This window comes from Mytilus edulis, chromosome 4 (genome assembly GCF_963676685.1).
Source record: "Mytilus edulis chromosome 4, xbMytEdul2.2, whole genome shotgun sequence".
Lineage (NCBI taxonomy): Eukaryota > Metazoa > Mollusca > Bivalvia > Mytilida > Mytilidae > Mytilus > Mytilus edulis.
Window position 1 is genome coordinate 32,948,286 of NC_092347.1, and position 24,177 is coordinate 32,972,462.

Consider the following 24,177-nt stretch of genomic DNA (forward strand, 5'->3'; position numbering starts at 1 on the left):
GCATATTGATTGATAGGCATACGGTTATTTGTTTGTGTCCGATGGACCCGCACTTACGAACGAGTCGGCCAACAGTCCAACCATCATTGAATAGTTTTGCATATACGAATTGTTTATAAGAACTTCGAGTCACTTCTGTTTAACCATCTTAGATCGAAAAAAAAAATGATTATTTTTTTGCAAAAAAGGGACCAAAATTTGTTTCGCATTGCTCCGCTCGGCGAACACCTAGTTTGGCAACTTCTGCATGCACATCATTATAAGTCTACCAACGCCCTTATATTTCACCAATCCCAACAGCAGAATATATAAAATGAAGTATGAAGTAAATTTCGTTATACTACGTTATACTGCATATGAGTATTTTAATTAGATTGGATCCAAACGTACTACAGGTTATGAATGATGTGTAATGAAAAAAAAGTTCCCTTAAATGTCTTAAATATGACGGTTACACTACAGCCCAATGCCAGGGTATATAACGACAATTGAAATGATACTAATAGATAAATACCAGAATTCCGAACGAAAGGGGCTATAGATTAGCTTACTTCTGCCAATCCCAACGACAATATTTATAAAGTTTGAAGTAATTTGATTGAAGCATCCCCGGATTCTATCATTATTCGACTTGTTAAAAAAACTATAAAATTATTGGTGCAAATTTTGTAAAACATTGATCTGAGCATACTCACACATGATGCATAATGATAACCTGATGTATAATAGTGAAAGAAATGTGCAAAATTACTAAAATATAATGGGTTTAACTTAAGGGAGTAGGCTGACACTGCTCAGGTCGAAATCCAAGCCACCGAGAATATATATAACTCTTTCAAGACAAAAAAAATCTATCAAAAATGGAAATTCTATCTTCAAGTTTCATAACGTAATATTGTCTGTATGCTTTATGCCCTCCTGGTGCCCTAATTTGGTAAATAAAAATATTCTATTTTATATCATATTACTATATTTAGCTTTTGTATGATCTGTTGACGGACAGACGGCGACCGGACAGACCGTGAGATGAACTTGTGACCTAGTTACACGCCAATTTTGAACTAAGAAAAAAAACATATTTTCCTCAAAATGCGCGCTCGATCTTATATTTTCTGCATAGTCTCAGATGAAATCAATAAATTTTCTTACTTTCAAGCCACGCCGCCGGAAAAGCAGCGGTCTCCGTAATAGTATCTATTCAAACTTGCCGCCAAAATGTCATTTCCCTTTGGAATTTGACATGTCTGCGCAGACATTGGATGTAGTTCCTGGAAACCTCACAACCGTATTACTTAAAATAAAATATTCATGCACATGATTCATACGGAATGCAGTTTACTACTTTTAAGCAAAATTAAAATCCATCAGTATAATTTACTTGTTAGGAATTGATTTCGTTTCAATTTAGAGTTAATTAAATGAATAAAATCACTATATTTTAAGAACTATTTGACCTTAACGTCACTTCCGGGTATGATCAAGATATAGAATTTCGACGATTCTAATGTTTTGGTGTTACGATTAACATTGGTGTCATTCAGAATGTCTGATTGATTACCATTTGATCAATGCCATAATCATTACAGACACAGACAATACAATGGGAAATCCCACCGCTTTTTAAAAAGGATGATCTACATGAAAATGCAATAGGTATATACGCACTTTGAGCGACATTGAGGAAGAGATGCATGTCCTAGTAGACTCAAATGATGGCCTTGGCACTTGTATGACCTTAAATTTCTTCTTAAACTCGTCTGTAACTTCACTTGAAGCCCAAAAAGAAAATTTACTCCCCCAAGGAAGAGATCTGATACTTCAAAGTCCGAAAAATTTCGTGAGCATTTTCAAACCGCAAATGGCGTACATTTGTCATTTTCCTATTATTAGCCTATATAATCAAATTATGGTCTACCAGAAATTGGCAGAAAGCACTGTTATTTGAATATACCTCGGCAAATCTTGTGAACTAGTTGGTTGTTGTTTGCCTTGTGTCATATTTCAGTCATTTTGCACATTCCAGACATTCACAGTTGTCAGAGGTAACTTTGCACAGGTTAGGGCATATAAGGCACAAAATGTGCACCATAATTTAGTTACCTTGTTTTGTAACCCCCATTGGCATAATGGTTACATTGGTTACACTCATACAAACTATCATAAATCATCCTATTCAGAAATTCTCAAATCCTGGTACATTTGTATATCTAGGTTAGGGAAGATCTTGGTAAATGGTAGTCCAAATAATTATCAATTTATGATGTCTTGAAAGGCTATTATATATTTTTTCTTTGAAGCCTTACATAGATGTAAGGTGTCAAAGAATAAAAATATAATAGCCTTTCAAGACGTAATAATAGTTTGGACTTTAAGGCTTCAAAGAAAAAAAATATAATAGCCTTTCAAGACGTCATAATTATTTGGACTAGGTAGATGGATAAACATTAAAAATGTCTAAAATGGGTACTATTAATACACTACTACATGTATCCCATTTATAGGTATTGTGCTTTACCCCAAAACTAGTATTATAAATTTTCAGTGATAAAGATATGACATTTGGGTTTCAATAATGAATATATACACATGGAAAAAAGTATTGCAACACCAAATTGAAATTGAAATTAAAAAAACACTCTGTATTTTTTTGTGATATAATTTGGTAAAATAGAACTAGTTATTAAAACATTATTTAAGTATCACATGAGTTTAATCAATAGATATCGACTCGATGAGTTTTTATCTGCACATGCAGCTACTGTACCCGTAAACAGCAAAACAGATGTTTTCATCCTCATTGTTTTCAACACTTTAAATAACCAAGTTTTTAAAGTAATGTGATTGACACCTTGTAATGGGTCCTTGACAACTCTTAACTGCAGCAAGATGGCAGATTATCAGCATAAGAGAAGCAGGGATGTCGCTGTAACAACTGCACGTATTGTTGGTCATCACCATTCCACTATAAGTCGTTTAGAGAATAAAAATCAGGCAATAAACGCTGTTAAGATCCTTCCAAGATAATGAAGACTCCCTATACCATTTGCTAGGGAAAATCAAGCATAATGAAGGTTGGTCAGAAGGAAACCCATCGCATACCAGACAATCCTAAAAAGAGAGTGGTGGCCATACAGGAGCCTTTTAACAAGAACTGTTCGAGATCGACTCATCGTTACTGGTTATCGTTTGACAAGACCATTTCGGAGACCTTTGCTAACGAACAGACACACAGTTTTCCGTATCACACGTAGTGCAGAGCTCTCAAAAGTTGGAAATTAGCATCGTGGAGGAAGATCCAATGTTCAAATGGAATTCGGCTCATCTTCCTTGGCCCGATCGTAGCCCGGATTTGAACCATATCGAGCATTTTTCGGACACTATTGGGCGTAAAGTGCGTGAAAGGACACCCCAGTTCAAACACATCATAAAATAAACAATGCCCTTCATCACAAATGGTTGCTGCTACCTTAGCAACAAATTAGTCGATTTATGGCAGGAATCAGAAGACGTTAAGATGCGGTTATCTGTTTGAATGGAGGCTGCGCACAAAGTACTAATTCTTTGGCGTATAACGAACAACCATGATGTGAACAGTCATCTGAACATTAATTTTGAAATGTCTGACATTGTAACGTTCGACTACAGTAAAAGTTGTAAAATGCATTTTTTTTGTACAAAAAACACTTCATTTTGTTATTAAAATTGTGGTTGTATAAATAATTTTTTTTTCAAACCTTTTTTGTTTGTTTCAATCCCAATGTTATCATAAACTATGTTTCAATAATATTATACATATATTTTATTATATTTCATCCAAAAAAAGAGGCTGATTTTTCAAGTTTTAAAAAATCAAGGTGTTGCAATACTTTTTTCCATGTGTATATTTTCTCATCTTGCTCATGCCCATGGATCAAACATTGTGTTAAAGGACAACAATTTCCCTCAAAGGACCATGAGTGGCATCGCTGAAATATCAACAGAGTAACCTTTTAAAAATTTTGATGGCGTCACTTATGATGGTCATACATGTATGTTATGCCCCTTTACCAATGCATAACAAAAAAAAATAATCCACTTAATGACTTTTCTGTATTTTACTTTTAAGTGGAATTAGATTTTCTGCCAGGAAATAACACATTCAGTCTGTGGTTAAAGTTTTATAAAATTTTAATAACTTTCTTATACTATTTTGGATTTGTATCGAACTTGGCCAGAAGCTTGTTTATGATCAAAAGCTAGTAGTTAGAAGAATTTTTTTTTAAATTTGTACCTGTGTATCCAGGGATCTCCATGGCCTGTTTAACGATGGAGCCCCGCCATCGTTCGAATGTCTTGCGCCATCGTCAAATGACTCGCGCCATCGTTAAATTGTCTTGCGCCATCGTTAAATTGTCTTCCGCCATCGTTCAAAACTTCATCGTTTTTTGTAGCCCGACGCCATTTTTTTATCAATTATAATCAAATGCATGTAATTGCATAACCCTTAGGCTTTTTATGTTATAATCCAATACAGTTCTAACGCCTGAGGGATATCCGGATTAAGATCGCTAATTACTTGTACCTGAGCTTGTACAGGTAGATCAACAAACCAGACAGGAGAATACTATCTGAGGATAGACGATCCATTTGTCGAAGTAATCAACTAACTTTCAGCAAATGATTATGATCATTTAGATTAAATAAATAAATTAATAAATTAATCCAGTTACAAAGAAAACAGTTTAACAAGTCGAACACGTGCTTTATTTTGACTTACGCAATCAGCATCCCCCTTTTTTAAGAAGTACAAAATAAGACGCAAAACAGTAAATATTATTTAATCGCAAATAACTGGAGTACTGCTGTAACGATAATTTAGAATTACTTTAAAAGTTTAAAAGTAAAAACTTAAATATTTCCTGTAAAGAAATATCGTATCTAAATTCCGAATTCATTTCGTATATTACAATCAAATTGATACATCCGCGTTTCCGGTTTCTATTCAGACTCGAAAGATGCATGTTGCACAGCATCAATTTTTTCAGATAAAGTCATTAAAAACCTTTTCATTTGTCAACGTTTGCTTTACAAATCTCTTTTACCTTTTACATAACCTGTACGAATTGTTTTGTTGTTGCTGCACATCAGCCATACCGGTAATGGGCTCTGAATTTGACAGTGTCCACGAAAAATAAGCTCCACATCAGATGATTTTTAACCCCCATAACAATTACCAATAATAAAAGAAATCTGCATGGGGACCTTCATGACAGCTTTTGGTCATTCTCTACTAAGGGGGGACCATGAAGACTTGGCATTTGAATGGTTAAAAACGGCAATAAATGAAAATATTGAGAACTCTAATTCTATAATGAAAATTCAAATAAATATAATTTAAATAAGCAATGAATTAGCATGTTCACCATTTCTTGTATGGAAGGATAAAATACTTCCGATCGCGCTACAGTGTACAGCGTAGACAAGGTTTGTAATGGTGAAAGTTCCTCCATGGTTCAATTTTCATCCATGGAGATCCCTGGTGTATCTGTATTTTACTAATAAATGGACTTAGTTTTTCTTCCAGTCAACATTACATCTGTACATACAGTCTGCAGTTAAGATTTTTTTAAACATTTTTTAAATATTTATTAGAATCATAAATTATCCTGGATTTTTGGACAGAAGCCTCTTACAATCAAAAGATAATTTAAATAGGAATATTTTTATTATTTTTTTTCCTCATTTTTGTTTATCCTGCAATTAACAGCAAAAGTAGGCGAGACACTGGGTTCCGCTAAACCCTAACACATTTTTTTGTAAGCAGGACATGTGAAAATCAAATAATTGTGATGTGAAAATGGGGAATGAAGTCTAGCAGGACACAGGAAATTACAAAAAAAAATAGAATTCCTTACATACATAGTGTAAGCGAGATACAAGAATCGGTCAAAACAGTAAGCAGGATCCAGGATCAGAACCCCCCAATGAGACCCCCTCAAATGGACAAAAATACAAATACTAGTCTACAAATACAAGTTTGCCTCAACCAAATGTAATGAAATTAGCAGAATGGTTATTACCTATAAACTCAGATCAAGTACTAATTTTGGTAGCATCAGCCGTCTATTTTACTACTCTTGAGTACTGTCCCTTTATAATGTATGCAAGCATGGGGCATCATCTGTTTCCCAGTGACAAATTCCCCATTTATTTCTTACTAAAATATCAATCAGTACACAGTCTGATAAATGTATGACTATACATGTATTCATTGTTGAAAAAAAAGTATTATTTTAAGTAAGATTTCCCCAAGTTATATCTAGCTAGTTGAATGTGAACTTATACATGTATATACTGAAACTAGGGATAAAAAAAATTACAGAACAGGGTCACCCACTATCCTTTAGAAAACATGAATTTGAATTATTATCAGTTGTGAACACCATTGACAAAAAATGATTGACAACAAGCATGACAAGTTACATATATGCAATCCTGATTTACATGTGTAGCATTATTTATTCTTATATTGCTTTATATTTTTTAGAAATGGCGGGAATGCCTTTAATTCCAGTGGAATCTAGAAGTTTGCTGTTAACTGATATTGAAAGGGTTTAAATATATACCTGCTGGTAAAATGTCAGCAGAGTAAAATAAAAGGAGATGGAGTTTTCTTGGAATCTGTGTCGTCATATCCACAAAATTTATATATTGATAAAATAGACATGCCACTTGTTTGTTGAAAGATAAACAAAGTCAAGCTTTTTATCTCATGAAGTATCCAGAGCATAAGTTGTCAATGGAAACGGCTTTGCCGTCATCGGTACAAAGTTGGCTCGGGAATGAACTGGAGATAAGAGGTATTGACTCTGTTATTTACTCACGCTACATAATTCACCTGCTTCTTGAAGATCATGATGAAGAATGCATGGAATATTTGGAACTTTTCTTCAATCCAAGACTTAATGTCCAAAGCAAAGTGAAAAGAAGAAGACGCAGCCTAGAAGAAAAGAAAAAAAAGGCTGCCATTGAATGTCTTCAGGCTGTCTCAGATGAGGTAATTATAATAGTTGAGGTGGTTTGCATTATATACTTGTATGTAAATTGTAGTTTTCAAAGGAAGCAAATTGGTTATATGTCTCTTTAATCTAGTCTTTGAATCTACAAGGATGTTTATTACCAGTTTTATCCGCATTTTCGATGAAATATTGGTTATTGATTTGGGGATGTACATGTACAGGAGACGACGGATGGGCGGGTGGCTACCAAACAGTATCTCCTCAATAACATGAAAACGCTTTGACAATTTTTTTTCAAATTTAGATATGTTATTACCTCTGACTAAATGAAGGTCAAGTATAAATTTCACGATTTTAGCTTTTCTCTTTGTTGAGCTATCTTCCTTTTTAGCTCACCTGGCCTGAAGGGCCAAGTGAGCTTTTCCCATCACTTTGCGTCCGGCGTCTGTCGTCCGTCGTCCGTCGTCGTTAACTTTTACAAAAATCTTCTCCTCTGAAACTACTGGGCCAAATTAAACCAAACTTGGCCACAATCATCATTGGGGTATCTAGTTTAAAAAATGTGTGGCGTGACCCGGCCAACCAACCAAGATGGCCGCCATGGCTAAAAATAGAACATAGGGGTAAAATGCAGTTTTTGGCTTATAACTCAAAAACCAAAGCATTTAGAGCAAATCTGACATGGGGTAAAATTGTTTATCAGGTCATGATCTATCTGCCCTGAAATTTTCAGATGAATCGGACAACCCGTTGTTGGGTTGCTGCCCCTGAATTGATAATTTTAAGGAAATTTTGCTGTTTTTGGTTATTATCTTGAATATTATTATAGATAGAGATAAACTGTAAACAGCAATAATGTTCAGCAAAGTAAGATTTACAAATAAGTCAACGTGACCGAAATGGTCAGTTGACCCCTTTAGGAGTTATTGCCCTTTTTAGTCCATTTTTAACCATTTTTCGTAAATCTTAGTTATCTTTTACAAAAATCTTCTCCTCTGAAACTACTGGGACAAATTAATCCAAACTTGGCCACAATCATCATTGGGGTATCTAGTTTAAAAAATGTGTGGAGTGACCCGACCAACCAACCAAGATGGCCGCCATGGCTAAAAATAGAACATAGGGGTAAAATGCAGTTTTTGGCTTATAATTCAAAAACCAAAGCATTTAGAGCAAATCTGACAGGAAGAAAAGTGTTCATCAGGTCAAGATCTATCTGCCCTGAAATTTTCAGATGAATTGAACAACCCGTTGTTGGGTTGCTGCCCCTGAATTGATAATTTTAAGGAAATTTTGCTGTTTTTGGTTATTATCTTGAATATTATTATAGATAGAGATAAACTGTAAACAGCAATAATGTTCAGTAAAGTAAGATCTACAAATAAGTCAACATGACCAAAATGGTCAGTTGACCACTTTAGGAGTTATTGCCCTTTATAGTCAATTTTTAACCATTTTTCGTAAATCTTAGTAATCTTTTAGAAAAATCTTTTTCTCTGAAACTACTGGGCCAAATTTAACCAAACGTGGCCATAATTATCATTGGGGTATGTAGTTTAAAAAATGTGTCCAGTGACCCGGCCAACCAACACAGATGGCCGCCATGGCTAAAAATAGAACATAGGGGTAAAATGCAGTTTTTGGCTTATAACTCAAAAACCAAAGCATTTAGAGCAAATCTGACAGGAAGTAAAATTGTTGATCAGGTCACGATCTATCTGCCCTGGAATTTTCAGATGAATGGGATAATTGGTTGTTAGGTTGCTGCCCCTGAATTGGTAATTTTGAGGAAATTTTGCTGTTTTTTTTTGTTATCTTGAATATTATTATAGATAGAGATAAACTGTAAACAGCAATAATGTTCAGCAAAGTAAGATCTACAAATAAGTCAACATGACCAAAATGGTCAGTTGACCACTTTAGGAGTTATTGCCCTTTATAGTCAATTTTTAACCATTTTTCGTAAATCTTAGTAATCTTTTAGAAAAATCTTCTCCTCTGAAACTACTGGGCCAAATTTAACCAAACTAAGCCATAATTGGGGTATCTAGTTAAAAAAATGTGTCCGGTAACTCGGCCAACAAACCAAGATGGCCGCCATGGAAAAAATAGAACATGGGGGTAAAATGCAGTTTTTGGCTTATAACTCAAAAACCAAAGCATTAAGAGCAAATCTGACAGGAAGTAAAATTGTTGATCAGGTCACGATCTATCTTCCCTGGAATTTTCAGATGAATCGGATAATCGGTTGTTAGGTTGCTGCCCCTGAATTGGTAATTTTGAGGAAATTTTGCTGTTTTTTTTGTTATCTTGAATATTATTATAGATAGAGATAAACTGTAAACAGCAATAATGTACAGCAAAGTAAGAACTAAAAATAAGTCACTATGACCAAAATAGTCAACTACACCCTAAGGAGTTATTGCCCTTCATAGTCAATTTTTAACAATTTTCTTAAAATTTGAAGATTTTCAATAACATTTTCCACAGAAAGTACTGTTATAGATAGAGATAATTGTAAGCAGCAAGAATGTTAAGTAAAGTAAGATCTACAAACACATCACCATCACCAAAACACAATTTTGTCATGAATCCATCTGTGTCCATTGTTTAATATTCACATAGACCAAGGTGAGCGACACAGACTCTTTAGAGCCTCTAGTTAATTTCTATAATTGATATTTTTAATGTGATTGAGTTATTTCTCTTTGAAAAGAAATGATTAATTATATATAAAGTTTTATTAAATCAACATGAGTAATTTTCACCTGTTGATAGATAAATTAAGCACATCCCAAAATTAGTTTTTCTTCACTTTTATTGTCTCAATCAAATTTTATGAAACTTGTGCACAATGCTTATTACCACCAAACACAGATCTAGATCGAATATGGGTGGTGTCACTTTCACCGTTCTTGAGTTATCACTGGTTATGTCCCTTTATAAATGAAAAGTCTACTAAAGGAGTAGGTTCAGTAAGAGCCCTTTTTGGCCCCAAAATATAGCAGTTTTAGAAAATTGTGAAAATGTAATCTTTAAGCTATATTTTGGAAAGTAAAATGCTTCTTCTACATAAATATGAGCTGTTTTTGACAATATAATGCACACATATCGCGCTCTAGCATCATTAAGTCATGCTAAATTACTAAAATCTTCAAAATTTTAGCATTTTGGTTAATTTTTAGACGGTTTCCGTCTAAAATGAAAGTGGCCGCATTCGTGTTCATTCATTATATTGAAATGTAAGTTGTATTTTATGATAATACAAAACATATACAAAGGTTGAGGATGAACACGGATGCGGCCACTTTCATTTTTGACAAAAAACTTCTGAAAAGTGACGTTTTTTGGCATATTTGATAGATTTTTCATATTTAAGCTTGAATCAGAGCGTTTTTAATGACTAAATAATTCATAATCTTTCACATAAACTAATCGAATCAATTGAAATAGACACTTAAGAGTTTAAAAAGTGTCCAAAAACTTTCGTTAGATGAACTTGAAATTTGAGGCCAAAATTGGCCCTTACCGGACCTACTCCTTTGCCTTTTCCACACCTTGAATAAAAAAACAATTTGTCTCAACCAAATCAAACATTGGGGGTGGGGGTCTGGGTCAAACATTGAAAGTAAAACACTGTATGTGGAGTATCACATGAGACAACAATCTCATGAATTACTATGAAATAAGTTATATAACAATTATTTAAAAATCTTGAACTGTCTCAATGATTCCTTCTTCTGTTAGTTTTCACTTGTGTATTGAATTGAATGTAAACATGTTTAACAACATGTAAATATATGATATCTCAATCTATGTGTTCTATCATTGTAGAATTGTGGCATTGAACAACTTGTAGAAGAGCTTTGCATTAAATTAAAAGAATTAAGTCAGTCATCAGGTAAGATATATTTAAGTTGTATTCTTATTTGATTTTAAGTTTCAGTACTGTTTAAAAGTAAAAATATATATACATTCATGTATGTACAAAAACTCTAAAAAGGCAAGTCAAACATTGTCTTTATAATGTCTTATGTAAACAGCAGGGGTTTCAGCTAGGAGTTTTGAGGGCTTTAGTCACTTTCCCTTGAGATGAAAATCAGCTTTATTTTTGGTAACAGTAAGGGATCATTGACATATATGTTGCTAGCTATAGATATGCTCAAGTCCTTCAATGACCAGGATCTTTTAAGGCATTGGACATGCTACAAATGTAGGCAGTCATGGCAATTTTTGACTGACCAGTGTGATGCTTAAACAGAAGATTAGAACAAGGATGCACAAATATAGTTCACAATTCCAGTTAATTTTAGAGAACATCCTGATCAACTAAAGTTGTGTATAATGAAATATAAAATTTGATGTTGCATAGTGTAAATAACATAATCAACCTTAATAAAAAAAAGGAAATAGCTGATCTCAAAGGTACACCATCTACTTGCCACATTATGTACTGTGTTACAACCCTATATAAAGCTTAGGTACAGGAAAGGCATTACATAGACCACCAAAAAGCTATATTTTAATGTAGCCTAGGTGGTCCAGTTGTATAGAGAACTAGACACATTGCTGTCAATGTTGCAAAAATATCATGGAAGGAAGTGTTTGAATCTCTCAGAGGGAAAAATAAAAAAATTGCTAAAGCAAATTTAAACATCTAACATTGTTGGACTAAATTTGAGATGAATTATAATGATAAGGTCTGATTCAGATGACTAAGATATTGTTGTGTAATCCATGGTCAATCTTAAATGATATATTACAGGTTCTGATGACACAGATCAAGGAGACAGTAGTACCCCTTCCCTAAGTGATGGAAGTTCTTCTGAATTGGAAGATCCAGCTGAAAGGTAAATATAGTACACAAAATAAAAAAAAAAGATTGTATGAACCTCATATCCTACCTAAAAAATGAATAAAGTCTAGACATCAGACAAGCCATGAAGTCTTAAACTTGAGAACATTTTGTATTGATTTTGGATGAATTAAAAATGACCTATGGATGGCCCAAAAATTATGGATGGCATTTACTGGGAAGGTTTATTTTTAAATACATGAAATATGCAAAATATAGTAAAAAATCTTTGTTGATGTTATATATTTCATCTGACGTTTCGATGACAATGACAGATTAAATTTTACATGCATAGTCTTTATTACCACAGAAATACCAAGGATGATGTTAAGACAGTGTTGGTAAAAGAAGCCCCAGTGACAAATACAAACAAAACCCAGGATTTGACGTTCAAGTTCGGGGTTCATTTGTTTGAGATTTTTATTTTAAGTGCAGTCTGTGACAAACAAAACTGTCTGACATTTGGTTTGATAACCATGCCATATTCATATTATATCCAACTGATGAGACTTTTTTTGGACCCCTGAAAAATGTATATTATTGCTTACATCTCATTTTTTTGAAGACCTTCTATTAAGTACATTTTCTAGCAAAACAAATTATGTGACGTCACATCTTTCAATTGTATAGCATTTTTTCAATGGTATATTTATCTCTATTTGGCTACTTCCAATTTCCTAAATATTACTTAAACATTGGATTTATTTTTTTTAATTTTTATTCTATTTTGCCACAACCATATTTAACTGAAAACGTGATGCACAGTGGATAAAAAAACAATTCCCATAGCATTTATGATTTAAAAAATACTATCAATTTAATTTTTTTACTGAATTGATCTATAATCATATCATGATCATAATATATTGTTGTATATTTTCAGATATTATGCAGCATTTCCTGCCCTTACTGGTCAAAATGAAAAGTCACCATTTTTTGAAAACTGTCTACAGATGTCAAGTATTTGGAGAGATAACCCATGGACAAAAGAACCACCAGATAAACAACTCGCTAAAATGATTAAATACAAGAAGGCACCTAAACAAAGAAATGAACGAAAACAAAGGAAGAAGTCGTCACCAAACTCTGCTAACTTTAAAAAGCAAACCCCAGAAAAACCTATTCCAAAGCCAAAATATAAACCAAATGAAAATTTCCATGCAAGATTTATGAGCTGGCCTCAATCAGAATTCGTTCCAGTCAATATTTTAGATAAACAGACAAATGAAGAAAAGAAACTTTGTAAACAAGTAGAAAATATCCTCAAAGAAATGCTCCTCCATGGACATGATAAGAAATTCATAGAAAGATTTGATATTGACGGATTCATCAGTCCAGAACTTCAGGAAAATGCCTTTTGGTACACTAAGCAGTTTGCTGAGTTGATAACACCAATCGACTCCGGTCAAAGATTATATGAAAGACACAGCTGTCCATTCTTCCATAATGATGATGTATTTATAGATCCAGATAAAGTATCAGTCGAGGATGAAAAAAACGAACAGGTACCACAGGATGATCAGTTTGGATTGCAGGACTTGATGAAAAACCAAGAATTACAAACTGTGGCAGAAAGTGTCCTTCAGAATGTAGATGAAGATTTTTCAAAGAAAGAAGATGTGCAAGAAGTTCAAGCTGAAGGTCCATACGATATGCACAAAGATATCGGGGGTTTATTACTCTTAGATGGGGAAATCTTGCAGCCAAATACATCTCCATATGACAACCAAGGGGACTTTCCTGTCATTGGTTTAAATGAGCATGAAGATTTGTGGTCAACACTTGTAAATCAAAGTGAGAACAATTTAACCTCTCAGCCTGGAAGGAATTGGAAAGATGACAACATATCCCAGATGGAACATCAGAACTTATATGATTGTCCAGTTTTTCAAAGTCTTGAAAACCAAATAGGTAATGCTGATGAAGTTTCTTTGCCTTCATGGATGTTTTCTGCCAATAAAACAGAAATGGATGGTTATGGATGTGATGATACAGCGGGTCAAGATAATGAGAACTATTCTCAACTTTGGGATATAAACATATGGAATAAACAGCAGAGAGATAAAGGCATGTTTCTTGAGGGATTTAACTCGACTTTTGACGATTTTAAATCTGGATTGAACCAACTTCCAGACAAAGCTAATAGAAATAGTGGAGTATTCAACATCAACTTGATTAATAAAAGCCTAGAGTCAGTTGATCTGTTGGAAGGGGACAACATTAATACTTTAATTCCCAAGATAACCTTTGAACCTGATGACCTTGATGAACCGACCAATGAACTTAAGGATGATGATCAACCAAATTTTCCGCGAACATATGATCGCAGTATTTCTTTGACAGATGTACATTTGCTGAAATCTTTGAGAGATAATCAGCTAGCTTCTTCAGATAAATTATCCAAAAGTTTCGAGTTGATTCCATCGAATAACTCAGCTTTTAAAGATGTTATTCCAAGAAAAATGACTCATGTGCAGAGTGACTCTAACATTTGTTATTTTAACTACTCTACCTTGATTGATTTTGAAGACAATGTGCCTAAAGTTCAAAATGAAGAAAAAAACGAGAACTTGTATTTGTCACCTAAGACCCATTTTCGTCCTATTTCGGCTAAGGTGGAAGAGGATTTGTCCGATTTACACCTAAGAGATCTATTTGGTGGTTATTCTTCCACTACAACTCCATATCAAAAGTTTGTAGAAGTTACTGACTCGGGAGATGAAGAATCATTTATACCGATGTTCAAAGTTTGTAAACAACATGATAAAAACATACAGACAGGTTCAAGTTTTGATGATCAACCAGCAAACAATGAGAAAATGTCCTGTGTTGACAAAGGGAGGCCACCTGAAGTAGTAGAAGAAGAAGAGGAAGAAGACCAAGAATTCATTCAAGACTTTGATGTTTATGGCTATGTAGACAGTTTAACAGCATCGGCACAAAATACTCCTCAAAATGTATTGGACGTGGCTTGTAACACATGCTTTGACTCGGGATACGAAGAGGCTAATGATGATGAAAAAGTTCAAGAAGAAAAAAGTAACTGGCTAACTGTTAATGAAAGTCATAGACTCAGAAAAGCTAAAACAATGGAATGGCATCACCCAGAGAAAAAGGAAGAGAAGGTTCAAGCAGATAACCAAGATTTATGGGGAGAAAAATGGTCACAGCCACAAATAAATGAAGAACCCATGGAGAACCAAGATTTATGGGGAGAAAAATGGTCTCAGCCACAGAAAAATGAAGCATCAACAGATAACCAAGATTTATGGGCAGAGAAATGGTCTCAGCCACAGAAAAATGAAGAACCAACGGAGAACCAGGATTTATGGGCGGAGAAATGGTCTCAGCCACAGAAAAATGAAGAACTAACGGAGAACCAAAATTTATGGGCAGAGAAATGGTCTCAGCCACAGAAAAATGAAGCATCAACAGATAACCAAGATTTATGGACAGAAGAATGGTCTCAGCCACAGAAAATAGAAGAACCCAATGAGAACCAAGATTTATGGACAGAAGAATGGTCCCAGCCACAGAAAATAGAAGAACCCAATCAGAACCAAGATTTATGGGCAGAGAAATGGTCTCAACTAAAGAAAAATGAAGGAGCAACTGCAGAGAACCTAGATTTTTGGGCAGAGAAGTGTTCTGAGCTGCAGAAAAAAGAACTGGTGGAAAACCAAGATTTTGGTTATGAGAAATGGTCTCAACAACAGAACAATGAGGATTTGACAAATAATAAAGATGTTTGGGCAGAGAAATGGCCTCCACAGCAGAAAAATGAAGATGAAGCACCACAAGATAATCCAGATTTCTGGGGAGTAAATGAATCAAAACATGATGGAGAAACCGGCTACAGTATACAGGAAAGTGTATGGAGCAGCACTGACGATAGCAATTTCCCAGATATGTTTTCTTTCTTCACAGAAGACTGTGATGATCTTAAACCACAGGAAACCACAGCTGTCCATGCACCCCCATGCTATTTGTTTGATGCTGTGAATTCTGAATCTGAGAAATGTAACACAATACCATCAAAAGACAATGATGTCACTAAAGTCCATCTGGTCATTGGAAAAGGAAAGAAAGTTCTCCAAGATATAGAAAATTTTCCTCAAGATAACTCTGTTTCTGAGGTAAGAATTATCAATTTCTATTATTCAGATTTTAAGATTTATTATATTTCATTTTCTGAGATGATGTATCAAACTTTTCAAAGAAAAAGTATGAATACTGAGGAAGAAAAAAGTTCTGTCAGAAACAAAATTAAAAGGCAGTATATTTATTATGTATAAAAATATTACCTGGAATTTATACCAAAAAACTTTTAAAAATATTGTTCTAAAAGTACACAGAAAGAAAAAAACTAATTCAACAGGCCTAAAAATTCTTGAAGCTGTTCAAGCTAAACTGGTAATAAGACCAGACATCTGGAAGTTTTGTCCACAGGCACATGGGATGGGCAGAAGTAGTTAGATCTTCCTGAGCTGAGGTGTTTGAAAAAAAAATATATGCAAGATACTAAAATCGGCAAAACACAGTGAAAAAAAGATGTGCAAAATACATATTGGAAAAACTAGATATGCAAAATTAGTGAAAAAAATATATGCAAGAATAGTGAAAAAAATATATATGCAAGATTAGTGAAAAAAATAGATATGCAAGATTAGTGGGAAAAAAAATAGATATGCAAGATGCATAATAAATCATTAAATTTTGTTTTTCAGCCAATTTATGTGAAGGGTTACATGCCTATGCCAAGAGTTGCTGTTTATTCCTGTGAGCTTGAAAAAGAATGGCTAGATAAAGAGTCCCCGAATCCTAATGGAAAGTCTTCTAAGTTTGCCAAATGTAAGTAATCTATGGAACATATTTCAGATTTCAAGATTTTAATGTAATGGAATACTGTTATTAGGTCTTACAGATACTACATTTTGGAAGATAATTAAAAAATAATAAATTTAATGTTGCTGCAAGAAAAAACTTGTCATTGATGAGTGATGTGAATAAGCTAGGATTGATAAAGAATTAAGGCAATGTGGGATATAAAATAATTAAACAACAACTCAATCACAAAAGATTCTTGATATCTCAAGAGCAACATACATTCTTAAACAAAAGACATGTCTACATAATATGTGAAATTCTAAAATTGTCGAAGAAATTGAATAAATGTAATTATCAAAGATCGGCCATCAAATCTCTGCAGATATTTGATTTTGAAGAGAGATCATATATATTTCTTGAACTATTTCTTTTAGTACTTCACAGATGTATGCATTACGCATCTATGGTCTGTGCAGATTTTTCAGGATTGCCTGAGGCTGAACTTGGATCTTCATATCGTATGAATTGTTAAAATTAAAATATTTTAAATTTCTTTATTATTAATCCAACATACAATTTCATACGACCAAATGCAAAATGAGTTATAGGGGTCAATATCCTGATAAATAATGAGAGATTTGTGGAAACAAGGATTAAAAATATGTCAACATTTCTTTTCGGATTTCATGAAGGAATAATTCAAACTTGAATTAAATAATACTTCAGAAAAAAGATGAAAACATTACCTGAAACAAACAGTGAAAACGAAATGTCTTTGTTTATATTGACAATGATTTCAAAAATTAAAGCATGACTAACACAGAAAATTGGTATAACTGGTTATTGTATTGTTCAGGCCTCAGTCATGAAGACAATCACATTGCAATTTACTCTTCATCAAATGTATATATTTATGATTATTGTGTATTATAGGATTTTTGAAATCCCATTGCACACAGAAAAAAGTAATTAGTTGATAAAGATAAGTGAGACTGTTTTACATAGCTAGTTAACACACTTGGTCCTCTTTCACAGGTAAATATTATTAATTATATTAATTTATATAAGAGTTGTTTTATTTTGACAGGTTCAGGAAGAAAACCATGTACATTTTTTATGGAAGGAAGCTGTAAACGAAGTGACTGTAAATTTTCCCATGATTTGTCCAACATTACTTGTAGATTCTGGTCGGAAGGAGATTGCTTTAAAGGTGATCTCTGTCCATTCCTACATAGTTATTATGTGTAAGTAATTACTTAACTGTTGTGAAATGCTTATTTAGAGAAAATCGAAAGAAAAAAGTTTTATACAACATGAATTACTTTCCAAATGTTGTTATAGATGAAAACTCAGATAGAACGAAGTTGTTTAACTATGTGATATACATTGTATGACATTAACAGGCCAAATTGAGCAATCATCTTAAGTTTTTACATGTATTTGTTTTTTATATGCCTTTCATGATATTTTATTAGCATTTTTTGTTGAGAAAATAAAGGAAACAACAATTTTCCAATTTTTCCTTTACACTGAAGGTTGCCTTCCATTTGTATATATGTTAAACTGAATATAAACAAACATGTACACAATTTTTTTTACCAGCATGATTTACATTTATTTGATTGCATGTATCATACAAGCCAACAACTTTTATAATCTATCATTACATTGTAGATACCAAAATAATATATAAAATTATTGCTGTACCTAATATCTTACTATCTGGAACAAGAAAATCAACTAATCAAAAGTGATGTTATTTTGCTTTTTATGTGATTTGTTTCTATGCATGTACTGATCTTGTGTCATGGATGGATACCCTATATCCTTTGTTATTGGAATGTATGATACTGGGTAGATTTATGTTTTGAAAATGATTATAATTTTTTTTTTATGAATCTGTTAATGTTTTTTTTCTAAATTAACTGTCACTATAAGGAACTTTTAAGCCAAAGAGATGAAAACATGAACCTACCACTGTCGTCCATGTAATTAAATATTGTTTACTGGTTATTTGTTTCCTGTGACCAATAAAATTTCAAATTGACCATTCATGGATATTTATTTTGTTCTTGCAGTTCAGATATACCAGTTGATATCAAAGAAAATGTTGATGATTATTTTGAATTTCAAGAAGATGAGTTTCCACAGCTTTCTAATCAAATGAAGGTAAGTGTCTTTAATTAAATTGTTAGATATAAGAAGTATTTGAGTGCCAATGAGACAACTCTGTATCCAAGTCACAATTTGTTGAAGAAAACCTTTATAGGTCAAAGTATGGTCATTAACACTGAGCTTTGGCTCACACCAAACAGATAGCTTTAGGTGTCAGACCACCAATTACTCCCTCCAATTTAAATCATATGTAAAAGTAGCCCTACTCTAACACAAAATAGTGCTTTTGATGTCCTTGTTTACTTAAACTAACCAACAGATTTGCAGAAATGAAACTTTTGATGAAAGAGAAATATATTGAGACCATTTTGAGCCAAAATATACATGTCTATGAGTTTGCATTAAAAATTGAGGATTAATGTGCTCCATGGCATACTAATTTAATATTTCCAAAAAAACAGGGTTCATTTTATTTTTGGAGTACCTCTTTTTAAAGGTCAGTTTTTTTTCTTAGAAGGCTTTAAAGGTATGTTGAAATTGGCATGTAGACAGCTGATACATATACAATTCAGGATATACCTGGTTTCTTTGAAGTTAAACTTAAGGTAAAATATTTAGAAAGCTGTGAAAATTGCAAAATTTGATTGAACAGATAAGGATATTTAATTGTTGGTCTGACACCTATAAGGACCCCACAAATGACTAGTGTAAAACCATTCAAATGGGAAAACCATCGGTATAATCTAAATAAAAAAGGAGAAACACTTATGAATAACATCAACAATTGACATCAGGTTCTTGTCTTAAGACAGGTGCAAACAAATGCATCTGACTTAAATTTTTTAATAAGTACCAACCTTCACCCTAACCTGAAACAATAGTGTAACATCGCAACATTAGGACAATTGTGTTATGAGTGTTTAAATGGAATAGAAATGTACGCAAAGTTAGAATAATATTTATTGTCTGAAATGTCTGAAATCAATAATTATAATCCTTATAGTTTTTAACATGTTTTGCAGAGACAGAAACAAAAGATAACAAAATCTGAGAAGTCAAATACTTTTGTTGAATCAAGGAAAATTTACAGGACAAATGGATCAAAGCAGAAATCCGTAAAATTAACAGAAAAAAATGAAAATTAAGTTGTGTACATAATATTTACATATCTACATCAGTGATATAACATTTTGAACTTAAACCTATGTTTATCTTTTATTTTTAATCAATCAAAATTGCCATGACACAATTTTTTTTCTTCTAAATTAAGCTAAAAAAGGCATGTTAAGATATTCATTGAAAAAATGCATAATTTGGAACAAGGTTTTAGAATTTACGCTTTATTAAAAAAATATCAGCTGCTTATAGCTTGTTCTAACCATTCTGCAAAGTTTCATATATAAAAATTATTATTGTATAAAGTCATTTTGAAATATTTTTAACCCTGTTTAATATCATTTGCCGATAACTTTCATTCCCATATAAGATATTTGATACAGCCTGTTTTTGGTTTTTGCATGTATGATAGTATAAAAATTAACTCTCCTGTTTAAAGACCAGATTTATAAATGTATGCTTGTTATCACTGTAAAGGTTAAAGATTTTGTAAATTTACAGTAGAAATTAAATGGCAAAAAAGTTTACACACTCTTGTTTCTGGCAAACAAGTTCTTTCAGGAAAGATAAATTCGATGCTGGATAGTGAATGTAGATTGCCTTGCTCATAGATAGTTATTGAAAAAATTTAAAAACACTTTCGGCAGGAGAGTATGTATATAAAATTGTTTTTAAACAAATGTTTGTATTATATTGAAGTTTATTCAGATTTTTAAAATAAAATGTATAGTACTAAAGTGCAAGTTTGGCACATTTTTGTACAATGGACAAATACAAAATAAGAAATATGTTTTTTGCCAAAAGAAAACTTATTTAATATTTGGCTTAAGAGGTCATTAATGAAAATATAGAGTTTGAAATGGCTAGATTCTTGTTCTTCAAATTTTTACGCAAATTAATTAAAATAGAAAAGAAAAAAATCTTTTGGATTAAACATTGAAATTGTTTAAATAAAGTTTTCCATTTTAAACTCTCAGAACCTGAACTTTCTAGAATAGTTTTAGTGCTCATTATTATATGGCCAACTGTACTATTGTTGTCAAATTTATGTAGAGCGAGATTCTGTTACAGAATGAAAAATTATATTTGTGTGTGGGTAGATTTTTATTATTAATACTCTTGATTTTCATAATTGTTATCTTCAGTTGATAGTTTTTGATTTTCAATATGTTTTATTTAATGCTTAATACTGAAGAATTATATTAATAACAAGTGTGCCATTATAGCTATGCACCATTTTACCGTATGACTTGTGGTGATATGTTCAATATGTTTTTTTAGTGTTGTTCAACAATTTTTCAGCACTCATTGAAAATTTTGGAAATTCTCAAAGGTAACTTAAAGTATTTGGGACAACTAGATTCTTGAATCACCATAAGCAATGATGATACAAGTATTCAGAATTTTTTCTCTCAAAAATTATAGTCTTAACAAGGTTTATTCAGGAAAACATGTAAAAGCAAAGTTTTTGTGACAATTTTTTCCTCTTGAAATGTTTACTGGATAATCCAGAACAAGCCACTTTCTTTGCTGTTGTGGTTTTACTTTCTAATAATTGTTAAACAATTAAAGGGGTAATAAAGAAATTAAAACAGTAAAACTGTACTAATTAGGCAAATTAAAAAGTTGATGATCAAAGATGTGCATTAAAAGGATAGCTACACGTTTCAGTTTAATTGTTAACGTTTCTTGTATTGAATTATAAAAAAAAGCCTCAAAACTAAGAAAACAATAATTAGATTGCATAGTTAAAATTTAAAATCAAATAGTTAAAACTTTGTGTGTAGAATGCCTGAAAAATAAGAAAAGAATATTAGGATAGAATAGTTGAAATTTATGCCTGAAAAATAACAAAAGAATGTTAAGATAGCATAGTTGTTATTTAAAGTAAAGTAATATGTTGTATATAGTTTAAAAGATGAGATTTAAACAGCTTAAACACCAAGGTCTACTTTCATAGCCAGTGAATGGTCAATTGATGTGATGCCAACCTTATTTTAATTAAATAAACACTCAAAAGCAGCAGAATTTCTCTTCTCTACCTTTTTTTTTCTTTCTCTCCTCTATACTTTCTTATTTCTTTCTCACTATTAATCTTCCTTCCATGTTTGATGTCTAATTCAAAAGGCCTTCCATGATTGATTCTTTATTCAAATGTCCAAAGTAGAACCATTAAAAAGGTTCAAAAACAACCGAAAGTAATATAAAACTCAAGCACAAGGATGATCTACGATTTGGAAAATCCTCAGCTGAACTTTACGTGTATTGCATTGAAGTAACCGGGAAAACATGCCTCTTCATGGAAAATTTTCTATTGATTCGTTGTAATATATTTAACAGGTGACTTGTCTCCTCCTTTAAGTTGTTGAATGCAAGAAGACCACCATTGCTGAGCTAAATTTTATTGAGGAAATCAATGAATAATGTGCTATCCGATCTTTAAAGTTAGGTTATACTAGCTCGTTAAATTCTCATGGTGGCCATACCATAACACTTTCAATAAGTGGTAGTTCGATAATATATTATACAAAATGTATAATGGTGGTAGAAAAAAGATTACCAAAATGTCATTTAAAAGTAGTAACATGGATTACACTTGAAGTTAAAATTATGGCAACATTTTAAGGATATTGTAAATGTTCTGTACTAAAAAAAAACTTACCCATTTAACAACAAGTCTTGAATTAAGGTTGGCATTGCTGTTTAAATCTGTAAAATGAATATCCGTTAATAAGTAGTATTAGATAGTATTAGAAATAATCTTTAACATGGTAAGTGTTGTGTGTAATTGTTTTGTGTGGGATGTACGAATGTTGGGGTTTGTGTAATTGTTTTTGAATGTTTGATGTTTGAATGTGGGGTTGTGATTTAATTTATTTATTAATTGTTTCTGTTGTCAGAAGATTGTTAAGTTTGTAAAAGTTTTTTATTTTGTTTTCTATGTAAGAGCTATATCTGCAAAAAAGGAAAACATTTGAAAGTTTTTAGCTCTTATACTAATGCAGATTTATCATGTTAAAATAAGTGATGTGTGCTTAGCATACAAATTATTAAGTCCTGCTTTATATCAGGTCGGTGCCCTTTTTTCTCATTTATCTTGTCAACAAGTTCGAATAATTTATTATTTTTTTTGCATTATTGAATTTTAAAGCAAATTTAAGTAGAATATCTAGGATATAAGGGTAAAAATACTTTGGAACCAACGATCTTGATTGGTGATTTCTTTACACAACATCAGCACAAAAAAAAGGCTATATTGCTGCGATCTAATGATCTTGATTAGCCGTTCGTAGTTCATTTTAGTATTTTATTATGGGCATCAAATTCTATGACTAAAAGTATATCAGTTGTAGTGATCATGAAAAAAGTGTCAAATACTTAATCATAAAGCCTGTCATTTTATTATAAAAAAAAAAGAGGGTTAAACCAAACAGGATAGAGGGAAAATGTAATGTTCTCATGTTCGTCTCAAAGTCACAATGAATAGGTTACCATATGTTAAGTATCTACATCACTTGTTTAATATGATATCTCTGTATAGATTAAAAAAAAAAAAAAAAAATGCAGTTCGCAATGAACAAATCCCGATCACATATGTTTTACAGGGACAAAAATTGCATTAAAAATGAACAAAACGTGTTTAAGTAGTGTTTATGTGCATGAGTGGAGATCGTATACTAGATTTCTTGTCTTAAAGTTAAGTGTACATAAAAGAACTAAAATTATTAGTCAATTGTTTTTGTATTTTTTATTTTTATATAAACTAACCATTAAAAAAGGAAAGCTTTAAAGCAAAAAGAAAGGAAGTAAGAAATGAATTAGACCAAGTCAAGTTGATTCTAGTCATTTATAGACCGATGTTGCTTTGATATAACCAGATGTTAACGATAATCAGACGTGAATAAACAGATAGATTCGAAATGCCAAAAATATAAACAACCAGTTTAAAAAAAAGCTTACTTAAAAATATTAATGCTTAGTAAAAAAGTGGCTTGTATGGATTTACATAATTTTTAGGATTGTATCTAAATTTTTATTTGTTTTCTTTGTAAGTAGTTGTGTAAATCAAATATAACCTAAAACGAAGTTGATTGCATGTTTCTTGGGATATTAAAATAAGATGGATTTTAGTTTGTTTGTGTTACCATTGGTTACATGATTGTTTGTTCGTAATGACAAAGTCAGAGAATATATTATCTATGTTGTTTGTTAGAAGAAGATGTTGACTCAGTCAGGTAACAAAAGTTGTTATTCCATCATGGAAGT

The 24,177-nt window shown here is 32.2% G+C and overlaps 1 protein-coding gene across 3 annotated transcripts; it reads left to right on the plus strand.

The window, feature by feature from the left end:
• The first annotated feature begins 1,448 nt into the window (after window positions 1–1,448).
• LOC139519498 (uncharacterized) lies at window positions 1,449–23,713 on the plus strand. Of its 3 annotated transcripts, none has more exons than XM_071311610.1 (10): window positions 1,449–1,653; window positions 6,527–7,036; window positions 10,833–10,899; window positions 11,764–11,848; window positions 12,737–15,989; window positions 16,581–16,704; window positions 17,115–17,198; window positions 17,768–17,924; window positions 18,759–18,849; window positions 19,799–21,314. In XM_071311610.1, exons 2-10 carry the CDS (start codon window positions 6,752–6,754, stop codon window positions 19,844–19,846), a joined length of 4,194 nt encoding a protein of 1,397 aa, XP_071167711.1. In that variant the 5' UTR covers window positions 1,449–1,653; window positions 6,527–6,751; the 3' UTR covers window positions 19,847–21,314. The 3 variants fall into 3 exon arrangements, with proteins under 3 accessions (XP_071167711.1, XP_071167710.1, XP_071167713.1); XM_071311609.1 differs by having other exon boundaries at window positions 19,818–21,314; XM_071311612.1 differs by lacking the exon at window positions 17,115–17,198 and having other exon boundaries at window positions 19,818–23,713.
• The last annotated feature ends 464 nt before the right edge of the window (window positions 23,714–24,177 follow it).

Coding starts and splice junctions, on each gene's coding strand:
- LOC139519498 (XM_071311609.1), top strand. CDS start 6,752: ATGAAGTATCCAGAGCATAAGTTGTCAATGGAAACGGCTTTGCCGTCA. Junction 10,900..11,763: donor AGAATTAAGTCAGTCATCAG/GTAAGATATATT, acceptor GATATATTACAG/GTTCTGATGACACAGATCAA. Junction 18,850..19,817: donor AGCTTTCTAATCAAATGAAG/GTAAGTGTCTTT, acceptor CATGTTTTGCAG/AGACAGAAACAAAAGATAAC.